Source organism: Babylonia areolata, chromosome 34 (assembly GCF_041734735.1).
Source record: "Babylonia areolata isolate BAREFJ2019XMU chromosome 34, ASM4173473v1, whole genome shotgun sequence".
Taxonomy (NCBI): domain Eukaryota; kingdom Metazoa; phylum Mollusca; class Gastropoda; order Neogastropoda; family Buccinidae; genus Babylonia; species Babylonia areolata.
Genome location: NC_134909.1, coordinates 3,773,586 through 3,786,085, shown reverse-complemented (window position 1 = coordinate 3,786,085; position 12,500 = coordinate 3,773,586). Strand labels below are relative to the sequence as shown.

Below are 12,500 nucleotides of genomic sequence, written 5' to 3'. Positions count from 1 at the left end.
CATATGCTGCACACCATGTATACACCATGTCTGTGTTCATATGCTGCACACCATGTATACACCATGTCTGTGTTCATATGCTGCACACTATGTATACACCATGTCTGTGTTCACATGCTGCACACCATGTATACACCATGTCTGTGTTCACATGCTGCACACCATGTATACACCATGTCTGTGTTCATATGCTGCACACCATGTATACACCATGTCTGTGTTCATATGCTGCACGGCACTGACAATGTTGGAACATGCCAGTGGGAAGAGAACAGATGAACTTAAAAACAAACATTTTTTTAAGACAAAAAAGACAAACAAAAAGAAAGATAGACAGATAGAAAGAAAGAAAGACAGAAAGAAAGGAGGAAATTGATGACGGAATAAATAAAGAAAAAAGAGGGGGAGAAAAAGAGTTGGGGGGAGGAGGGGTAGGTGGGGTGTCTTCCAGGATGCTGACTGCCCTGCTCATTCACAGAACTTTTCAGCGTCCTCTGATTTCTCCATTAAAAAAATGAAAGCAAAACCACAGAAGCAGAGAGGGATGCACAGACGGAGATAGCACAGGCGGAGAAACGGGGGCGGAAACGGATGTTTATTCATTTTGTTCCGAGAATCAAGTAAAACACAACAACAGCAGCAAACAAACAAACAAACCAAACACGAAAAAAAAAAAAAAAGAACGAGAGAAACAAAACGAGACACAGCGCTTTGAAGAAATCGCACGGTTGGGAAAAGAAACAAACACAAGAGCGATTTTTTGCCCTTCATGTCATCTGTTCAGGAAGGGGGGGTGGGGTGGAGGGGGGAACGGTTTGTGCACAGGGCAGGGGAGGTAATAACGGTTGTTGTTTTTTTCGATTCCAGAAAATATCTAAGGCACCAGCGTTGGGGCTGTCTCCTTCCTCGGTTCATTTTCCCCTTCTAGTTTGAAATACACGCCATAAAAAAAAAAAAAAGATAAAACACACACAGAGGAAAAATGATGATACGACAGAGGGACAGAAGAAGAAAGGAGGGATGGAAGGAGGGAGGGAGAGGGAGAAAAGTGGGAAGAGAAAGGGGGGGGGGGAGCTAGTGAAACCGAGAGAGAGGGGGGGGAGAAGGGATGGGAAGTGAGAGAGAGAAAGAGGGAGAGAGGAGAAAGAGACAGAGAAAGACGAAGCACAGAGACAGTGAACAATCTAGTGAGAGAGAGAGAGTGGGGGAGGGAGTGAAGGAGAGAGGGAGGGAGATGGGGTTGTTTTACTCACGTAAAGGTCATTGCCCTTCTGGAAGGGATACAGAAAGGGTACAGTACACAAATAAGCACAGAACTTCAAGAACATTAGAGAGGGGGGGGGGGGGGACAGAGAAAATCAGGAACGCGAGAAAGAATGAAAGGGAGAGGAGAAGGCGGGGATGCAAGGATGGGAGAGACAGACAACAACTATGGATACAGACACACATAGAAAATACAGATATGTAGACAGTCATTGACAGCTGTTTGAGATAGACAATGACAGCTTTAAGAGACAGAGAGAGACAATGACAGCTTTAAGAGACAGAGAGAGACAATGACAGCTTTAAGAGACAGAGAGAGACAATGACAGCTTTAAGAGACAGAGACAGACAGTGACAGCTTTAAGAGACAGAGATAGACAATGACAGCTTTAAGAGACAGAGATAAACAGTGACAGCTCTAAGAGACAGAGACAGACAGACATACAATGACAACTTTAAAAGACATAGACAGACAGACAGACAGACAAACAGATAGACAGGCAGACAGACAGAGAAACAGACAGACAGACTGAGAAACTGACAGACAGGCGGACAGACAGACAGGCGGACATACATACAGACAGACGGAGGCACAGTGTGAGGCAGCACAGCGGCACACCACACAAGTACAGGTGCCGTCACCAACCTGACTGGCGGAAGTGGACAAGTCGCATGGCTGTGTGCTGTTCACTCATCCCTCCCTTGTCCTGGCCCTGTCCCCTCACTGCAACACAAAGCACTCTTCATGTCCTGCTGACAGCCTCCCGGTGTGTGTGTGTGTGTGTGTGTGTGTGTGTGTGTGTGTGTGTGTGTGTGTGTGTGTGAGTCTCTGTGTGTGTGTGTGTGTGTGTGTCTCTGTGTGTGTGTGTGTGTGTGTGTGTGTGTCTGTGTGTGTGTGTGTGTGTGTGTGTGTGTGTCTGTGTGTGTGTGTGTGTGTGTGTGTGTGTGAGTCTGTGTGTGTGTGTGTGTGTGTGTGTGTCTGTGTGTGTGTGTGTGTGTGTGTGTGAGTCTGTGTGTGTGTGTGTGTGTGTGCGTGCGCGCGCGTGAGTCTGTGTGTGTGTGTGTGTGTGTGTGTGCGTGCGCGCGCGTGAGTCTGTGTGTGTGTGTGTGTGTGTGTGTGTGTGTCTGTGTGTGAGTCTCTGTGTGTGTGTGTGTGTGTGTGTGTGTGTGTGTGTCTGTCTGTCTGTCTGTCTGTCTGTCTGTCTGTCTGTCTGTCAGTCTGTCTGTCTGTCTGTGATAGACAGACAGAGAAAGCGTGTGCGTGTGTTTGATTTTCTTCTCTTTTTTTCACGGCGGACAGAGTCAACACACACACACACACACACACACACACACGCGCGCGCACGCGCACACACACACACACACACACACACACACAAGGCGGACAGAGTCAATACACACACAGTATAGAAAAGCTGACGCCCCTCTCAAAGAACAATGACACCATGACTAATGACGGGAGGGGGGAGGGCTGGGAGGGAGAAGGGTTAGGAAGGGGCAGGGAGGGGGGAGGGGAAGGGTCATAGGTTAGAGGTAGGGGGCAAGCACTATGATTAAAACAAAAAAGTGCACGAAGAAATAATAAAACAAATCCATATATCCAACGGAGGAAAATCGAAGAAGAGCAGGTAGGTGAGGTGGAGGAGGAGGAGAAGAAGAAGAATCAGTAGTAGGAGTAGTAGTAGTGGTAGTTGTTGTAGTATAGGAAGGAGGAAAAGGAGAAGGAGGAGAACGACGACGACAACGACAATAGCAACAACAGCAGCAATGACAACAGCATCAACAACGAAAACAACAATAACAACAATATCAACGACAACAACAACAACAAAAACAACAGGGAAGGAGAAGTCTTCGATGTAAAGGTTGAAAATGAGAATGTCAAAAAGCAATGTTGGACAACACATGCTCGGATGATGCAGGGTTATTGCCCATCGCTCGAGTACCCTCCCTTCCCACTATCTCTCCACCCCTCTTCAGACTGCATTCTTCTCTAACCCGTTCCCAGCACCCAGTAAAAGAAAGAAAAAAACAAAACAAATAAAAGCAATAATAAGGCGATGAGGATGGGGCTGGGGGCAGGAGGAGGGGGAGGGAGTTGAAAGAGGTACGACCGTGCCAATGTTCTTCTTTATTCCCTTTGAATATTACACTGGTTCCTTTCAAAGAATCAATGGGTTGGAAAATGGCATGCTTTCGAATTAGAAAGCTGTTTCATTTTGTTTGCTAGCTGTCGTTATTTTGTTCTTGTTATTGATGGGGTTTTTTTATATCATATTTTTTTGTTTTTTTTATGTAAGCTTATGTATTATTTATTCCCTTTTTTTTCTCAAGGCCTGACTAAGCGCGTTGGGTTACGCTGCTGGTCAGGCATCTGCTTGGCAGATGTGGTGTAGCGTATATGGATTTGTCCGAACGCAGTGACGCCTCCTTGAGCCACTGAAACTGAAACTGAAACTATTGATGTTTGTTTTAGAATGACAATTACTGTGATGTACATGGCATGTTTGCTACTGAGGAAGCTACAGATATTTTTAGCATTAATTATTGTTCAAAATCTATCGTCAGTTAATTTTATCTTTCATTATTAACGACTGGGTTGTTTCTGGTTTTGATCATATGAATGAAGAAGCATTCACACATTTATATGGCATGAATAAACGGAACATTTCCCGCAAATGGCAAAACATGGCTGTCTTATTCGTCCACATAAATTTAAGGAACAGACAGAAGGGAAAGAGAGACAGAGAGAAAAACAAGACAGAAGAGTGGGGAGAGAGGACAGAAGACTGACGGAGACAAGAGAGAAGTCGGAAACCTTTGATGTTATCCTTCGTCATTTCCTTTGAAGACCGAAGCTGACGAAGAATTCAAAACGCGTCTCCGTCCCTTTTAAACACACACACACACACACACACACACACACACACACACACACACACACACACCCCGGGTGGGTAGGGGTCGGAGTGAGAAGACCCCGTTACTGTCCCCAAAAGACTCTGAGGGAGCTAATTCAGGCCCCTCATCACTGCCCCAAAATGACTCCCCCATGGAGCCGTTCTGGAATGGCCCTCTCTGCCCCAAAATGACTCCCCCATGGAGCCATTCTGGAATGGCTCTCTCTGTCCCTCCCCCATGGAGCCATTCTGGAATGGCTCTCTCTGCCCCAAAATGACTCCCCCATGGAGCCGTTCTGGAATGGCCCTCTCTGCCCCTCCCCCATGGAGCCGTTCTGGAATGGCCCTCTCTGCCCCTCCCCCATGGAGCCATTCTGGAATGGCTCTCTCTGCCCCAAAATGACTCCCCCATGGAGCCGTTCTGGAATGGCCCTCTCTGCCCCTCCCCCATAGAGCCATTCTGGAATGGCTCTCTCTGCCCCAAAATGACTCCTCCATGGAGCCATTCTGGAATGGCCCTCTCTGCCCCAAAATGACTCCCCCATGGAGCTGTTCTGGAATGGCCCTCTCTGCCCCAAAATGACTCCTCCATGGAGCCATTCTGGAATGGCCCTCTCTGCCCCAAAATGACTCCCCCATGGAGCCGTTCTGGAATGGCCCTCTCTGCCCCTCCCCCATAGAGCCATTCTGGAATGGCTCTCTCTGCCCCAAAATGACTCCCCCATGGAGCCATTCTGGAATGGCCCTCTCTCTGAAATGGCCCTCTCTGCCCCAAAATGACTCCCCCATGGAGCCGTTCTGGAATGGCCCTCTCTGCACTCCGCCCGTGTCTGTGTGGAAGTGGGTCTGGTCTTCACCCTGAATGGCTGCTGGAGTCAAAGAGGTGCCGGCCCACACTGACTTGTCATGGAGTTTTTTGGGAACCAGGACTACACTACGGTGGAGTTGCCCAGAATAACTCCTACCATTTTAAAGCAGGAACACAGTGAAGTATATCTGTAGTTGCCCAGAATAACTCCTACCATTTTAAAGCAGGAATACACTAAAGTGGGGTGATGGCCTAGACGTAACGCTTCCGCCCAGGAAGCGAGAGAATCTGAGCGCGCTGGTTCGAATCACGGCTCAGCCGACGATATCTTCTCCCCCTCCACTAGACCATGAGTGGTGGTCTGGACGCTAGTCATTCGGATGAGACGATAAACCGAGGTCCCGTGTGCAGCATGCACTTAGCGCACGTAAAAGAACCCACGGCAACAAATGGGTTGTTCCTGGCAAAATTCTGTAGAAAAATCCACTTCGATAGGAAAAACAAATTTAAAAAAAAACTGCACGCAGGAAAAAATACAAAAAAATAGGTGGCGCTGTAGTGTAGCGACGCGCTCTCCCTAGGGCGAGCAGCCCGAATTTCACACAGAGTAATCTGTTGTGATAAAAAGAAATACAAATATAATTGATTTGATTCTATTTTCTTACGCTCAAGGCGAAGAAATACTAAAGCTTCACTCCCCTACACGCTTCCCTTCACTGGCTCCCCTTTCAAGCACGAATACGATAAAAACTATCTTAGAATCAGTCCTCTGTCACAATGTCTTCACTGATTCTTGTCCTCTCTATCGGATCTACTTTCTTTCCATTCACCATCCAGACAACTCCGTTCTTCACTTGACATGCGAACACTGTGCATTCCAATGTTTCGCACAAAACGTTACTTTCTGTTGCTCCACGCAAACAGTGGAATCCACTACCCTCACATCTTCGTCACACCTCAACACACGCATTCAAGACAGCACTCAAAATATATCTTTTCAAACTGTATTATTCTCAGTTAAGTTTTTCCTTCTACATATTATATATGTTTGCTTTGATCTGATTGCTGGATGCACTCTTTATTTTGATTTGTATGTAATGGTGATGTTTATTTGTGTAATTTTTATGAAGCCTGGTTCCTTGGTGCATATCTGAACTACGGTGAATGTGGCTATCTACTTTGCTGTTTGGGGCCGATGTGATGTGAGACTGTGATACTGCAATGTGTTGATTTGTTGTACATACGTTTATGTCACTTATTCTTAAGTTTGTATATCTTATTGTTGAGTGCAGATGGCCCCGTCTGAGACTGGGTTACCGCGCTATAAAAGCCTTCATTTGTTTTTATTCTTATCCTTATTGTTCTAATTATCCTCAGTAGTATTAGTAGTAGTATTAGTATTAGTAGTAGTAGTAGTAGTAGTAGTAGCAGCAGTAGCAGCAGCAGTAATAGCAGAAGTAGTAATTGTAGTACGTGAAGTCATTTCAAGAAAACGGTTGGAGAGGGTGTCCTCGGGGGGAAAATCCCCACTGGTGTCATTTCGGGCCTTTAATACAGAAAAACTCCATGGAGCTGAACTGGGGGGTGGGGGTGGGGTCATTCCGGAACAGCACACCGGTAAAACTGGCACGGGGCTGCAGGCGACAGTTACGTCTGCACGGCTGCAACACAACACGGGTTCAATCCGCTACTGCTTGGGAACAGACATCGTCACAGCGGCCTCCAACACACTCCTCACAATCAGGGGACATCATTATCCTTCGTGGGTGGGGGGAGGTATCCGAAAACAGCTGTTCCTGACAAAAGGCTGTGTAGTCATCCTCCATGGAGACCTATGGAGACCTATCATGGGTATATCAGTACAGACACACAGAGACCTATGGAGACCTATCATGGGTATATCAGTACAGACACACAGAGACCTATGGAGACCTATCATGGGTATATCAGTACAGACACACAGAGACCTATTGAGACCTATCATGGGTATATCAGTACAGACACACAGAGACCTATTGAGACCTATCATGGGTATATCAGTACAGACACACAGAGACCTATTGAGACCTATCATGGGTATATCAGTACAGACACAGAGACCTATTGAGACCTATCATGGGTATATCAGTACAGACACACAGAGACCTATTGAGACCTATCATGGGTATATCAGTACAGACACACAGAGACCTATTGAGACCTATCATGGGTATATCAGTACAGACACACAGAGACCTATTGAGACCTACATCGAGTGTATTGAGGCCTGTCATGGGTATATCAGTACAGACACACAGAGACCTATTGAGACCTATCATGGGTATATCAGTACAGACACAGAGAGACCTATTGAGACCTATCATGGGTATATCAGTACAGACACACAGAGACCTATTGAGACCTATCATGGGTATATCAGTACAGACACACAGAGACCTATTGAGACCTATCATGGGTATATCAGTACAGACACACAGAGACCTATTGAGACCTATCATGGGTATATCAGTACAGACACACAGAGACCTATTGAGACCGGTATCAATGGTGGGTATATCAGTACAGACACACAGAGACCTATTGAGACCTATCATGGGTATATCAGTACAGACACACAGAGACCTATTGAGACCTGTCATGGGTATATCAGTACAGACACACAGAGTGTCCGTATAGACACATGGAATACATCGAGTGTACCAGTTAGAGTGGAAAGACAACCTATGGGTATATCAGTACAGACACACAGAATGTCCGTACAGACAAATAGAATACATCCAGTATGACTAAAGAGTGGAAAGGCATGAAGCTGAAGACTACACAGAATACACATGTACACGGCACACAGTGCAGTCACTGTCGTTGTCCCCGTAAAGATCAGCAAGCCCCGCTTTGCGGACATAAACCTGGGATATTTCGGGCCGCGATTTTGAGCTGCCGTCTTGCGTATAAGAGCTTTTGGGTAAATGAAATTTGGCGCTTTAGGAGTGTAACCAAACATCCAGTCCTCATCATTCCACGTGGACTTTATTCTGTGAATGGGTCAGTGTCCGTGTCAGCAAAGTATTGTCTATACACGTAAACTGAATGAACACACACACACACACACACACACACACACACACACACACCACACACACTTTTCTTTTTTTTTTAAGCAACAAAAACATGGGGTACATGAAAAAGTAAGACTGGAAAACGTGTCAAATTTCAATTCCTTAAAAGTAGGAAAATACCAGTCACACAAACATTAGCGGAATGATTAAGGATCCAGTCACGTGACTAATGAGGGAATACGCACTGAACTAACTGTAAGCCCCTGTCCCAAAATAAACACATAAAAAATATCCATGATCATTCACGGAAGCTACTGATCTCGCGAGAGTTGGTGTCAAACAATGAACGGAATTCTAGAACACTGAAATGTCTGCATGGAAGAATAGTTAGATATTCACTTCGATATTCATTCGTAAAAATAAGAACACCTAGAAATAAATTGATAGGCTAATAATATCCGAGTTCCCCGTGGTTCTGTTTCAAATATAAAACAGAACGAAATAAAAGAGAACACAATGGAATAGGACAGAATAACACAGAGTGTCTGTGTTACCAACTGCACCAGGGTCACTAGCAACACTGGGGAAAAGGATGGGGATAGCTACAAACATGAAGTGAAAATCATAAACAAACACAGCGGCAGCAGGAATTAAGACATCTTCGCATGTACATAATAGTACGTGTACATGAGCACGCACGCACCTTATTCTTTAATTGTGTGGAGTGCAAAGTTTTTCTCTACCTCTCAGAACAGGCAAAGCCGGTGATTTGACGTTCACGACATCCGTGAATGGAAACTTGGCCCACACGAGTATTATCAGACCACGAGGAAGGCGGGCTTTGTGACAGTGGTTAAACATCAACAGTGACGATCGCCTAGGTACCATCTTGTTATTAAAGAATAACAAATAAATCAATAGCGTGTCGTCTTCTCCAGACCACCCGAGGAACACGGATAACTGCGCGTGCAGCGAGCACGTGGGCCCGGTGAAAAAGCCTCAAACTGTACCCCCAGCTTGGTTTTACCCCGGCGTCATTCAGGGCAACGACCCCCTCGTGTTAAACTAGATCGAACCCCTTTGATGGTAATTACCCCCTTTCTGCCGTTCAATCAAGGTGGTGATGATGACATTGATACCTATATAGCGCCCATTCTCGGTCGGAGACCCAAGCTGTAAGCGCTTTACAAACACGAAGTCATTTGCACAACAAGCTGCCTGCCTGGGCAGAGCAAACTGACAGCTACCATTGGGCGCTCATCATTCGTTTCCTGTGTCATTCAATCAGGTTTCAGTCACGTTCACATAATTATAACTCACACAGACATGTACATATATAACCGTTTTATGTATTTACCCCCACCCTGTATACAGCCACACTCCGTTTCCGGGGGTGTGCATGCTGGGTATGTTCTTGTTTCCTTAACTCACCGAACAATGACATGGATTACAGGATCTTTAACGTGCGTATTTGATCTTCTGTGTGCGTGTGCATACAAAGGGGGTTCAGGCATTAGCAGGTCTGCAAACACGTTGACCTGGGAGATAGGGAAAATTTCCACCCTCTACCCACCAGGCGCCGTTACCGATATTCGAACCCGGAACCCTGGGACTGAAAGTACCACGCTTTAACCACTCGGCTATTGCGCCCATCAAGTAACAAAAATGGGAGAGAGGGCTTTCTGGGCTAGCCTTTACCGACACTCCCCACTACCACCGGACAGAAACAAACATGGAGGAATTCACTTCAAAAACCTGAACTGATTCTAACTGAGCCAAATTTACCCCCGGAGGTAATTTCACACTATGTTAGAAAGACCCCTATAGCCAAAACGAAGGGGAGGGGACAGGATGAAGAGGGTTAAAATCCAACTGGGGGTGGGAGGTGGGGGTGGGTGCGTCATTGTACACTAGTCGGAGTTTACCCTCAGAAACTCTCGGCTGGTCTACTTAGTTCTCGGGGTAAATCTGGGCCAGCTAATAAACAATAAAGAATGGTAACTCTCTCCGTACAGGGGGTACACAGCTTCAAGTCAATGCTACCCATTCAACAAGCACGCCGGTAAATAAAAGATACGTTAAAACAAACCTGGAAACTTCCTCAAAAAAGGAAGCGCCGTGGCTGTCCTTATACCAATCATTTGACATGTGCACACAGCAGCAATGACAGAAGAACTGTGCAAACACAAATTAGCTTTTCATTCCAGACTGGCATGGCCTTTTTATTCTGAATTATGCTAAACAGAATATACGGATAATACAGAACAAACACATGGGTTGCCTCGATGGTTATTTGACTCGAGGGCTAGCTACATTTGACCCCGGGGTAAAATCAACCGGGGAATAAAAAAAGGCTGCTACACCGGATTTCAAATCGAAGTGCTGTGCACAAAGGCCAGGTGAGAGGCCAGTTTTGAGTGAACGACGACGACAAGGAAGAGGAAAACTGGTGAAAGGGAAGCTTCGGGAACAATTGCTTTCTGAAAGTGAAAGGCTTTTTTAAATCTTTTTTTTAACTGAGTGAATCATGGCATTTTCCTTTTTCCAGCGGAAGGTAATTGTTTGGGCGCATGAGTGTGTGCGTGCGTGCGTGTCTGTGTGCGTGCGTGCGTGTGTGTGTGTGTGTGTTCGTGTGTGTGTGTGTGTGTGAGTGCGTGCGTGTGTGTGCGTGTGTGCGTGCGTACGTGTGTGTGTGTGCGTGCGTGCGTGCGTGTGTGTGCGTGAAAGAGAGAGAGAGAGAGAAAGAGACAGACAGACAGACAGAGACAGAGAGAGAATGAATGTGTTCGCGTGCATTCGTCTGATTTTTTAAGCGGGTGGGTTTCCCGGATCCGGCGATAGGTGAGAAGGGTCCAACCTCCCAGATCCGGGAGACAGGGCGGGCACTGGCAGGCTGATGGTTACAGGGAGGAACCAAGTGTGACGAATCTCTGTCCACACTCCCTGAAAACACTGGCCATCAGGCAGGGGACACAACCAGGTGGGGGCCATCTTTATCTGGCCCTGGTGATGATGATGATGATGATGATGATGATGATAATAGTAGCAGTAGTAGTAGTAGCAGTAGTACTTATCTAATTTGATTTAATTTATAAAGCGCCTTTCCATTTAAAACATGCTCAATTGCGCTGTACAATGTTAATACCGACGTTTAAAACATGCATTTAAGTGCTAAAATGAAAAACCTGTTGACACACACACACACACTCACTCTCTCTCTCTCTCTCTCTCTCTCTCTCACACACACACACACACACACACACACACACACACACACACACACACACTATCACCACAGACTATAAACACTTTTACATAATTATCCCATGAAAAAGCCCAATTAATGCGACACCATATCACAATACTTACAACTGCTCCTGATATCACGATGCACAGAAACCATAGACCCGGATTCTGTTCTCTGGAGGTAGGGGTGTGTGTGTGGAGGGGGTGGAGTAAGGGAGGGGGGGCCTGAGGACACGAGGCGACTGCTGACCACTGGTCAAGGTGTGTTCTCCGTGAAGGATCATCCAGGTCTGGGTCTGACGTCACCGATGGTGAACAGATGACGTCACCGATGGTGAACAGACTTCAAATCACGTCAGTTTGATCACGCTCAGCTTCTTGTTCATGTTCTTCATGTTCATGTTCTTCATGTTCATGTTCTTCATGTTCTTGTTCTTCCTTCTTTCTCCAACTCATCTTTGTGGTATTTCCCCCTTTTTCTGCTCTCCGTCTTCTTCTTCTTCAGCTACTACTACTACTATTACTACTACTATTTCTATTACTACTACTACTTCCACTCCTCGTCATCTTATTCTACCCAGTTTGTCAATCATTTGCAACAGCTCTCGATCATGACCTAGTGTTGACTAACTGTCCTTTTCAATGTGTTAAAACCTATTAACTGACTTACTTATGTAGCCGCGTACCTCAGTGGTATATAAGGGGACGGTACAAAAGAATTGATAATGCATTACTGAATTATTAAAGGATAGAAAAGAATCCCCGCACAGCCCAGGAGACATAGACGGCCAGTCATAAAAGGGTTTTTCTATTGTTTTATTTACAATAGTTACAAGGAAACATAAGAGAAAAATGATAAAACATTACAAGCGATACGTAGCGAGATATTGGCCTCTGCAGCAGCATACACTGTGTGCGACACAGCAAGACCGAGAGAGCAGGCTCCAGCCACTGACTGGCCAGGTGGAAAAGTGACCAGTGATCACCCACTCCATCTCTTTATGCAAGTTAAGCGAACTACACTGACGTAAGCGTGGCCTGTGAAGCGAATCGGCTCAAATCCCCCTAAATTTGATCAGCATTGTGTTTGTCACAAGGTGTTCAGTGATAGATGTCTAAATGATTCCTGAACCGAGTTACGTCGGATAGGTCGCAAAAGAAAGAGCTCAACGCCTACTTTCTAATGAGTATAAAATGAAGTGTTGATTATTCAAGATGAATTTATAA

At 45.8% G+C, this 12,500-nt stretch overlaps 1 protein-coding gene across 1 annotated transcript in view; it reads right to left on the bottom strand.

The window, feature by feature from the left end:
• Positions 1 to 12,500, bottom strand: part of LOC143277685 (kin of IRRE-like protein 1) — a 207,850-nt gene that overhangs the window by 97,885 nt on the left and 97,465 nt on the right. The window contains exon 3 of the mRNA XM_076582601.1: positions 1,910 to 1,987. Coding sequence (XP_076438716.1) covers positions 1,910 to 1,958 — 49 coding nt within the window. The 5' untranslated portion in view covers positions 1,959 to 1,987. The remainder of the gene's footprint in view (positions 1 to 1,909; positions 1,988 to 12,500) is intronic.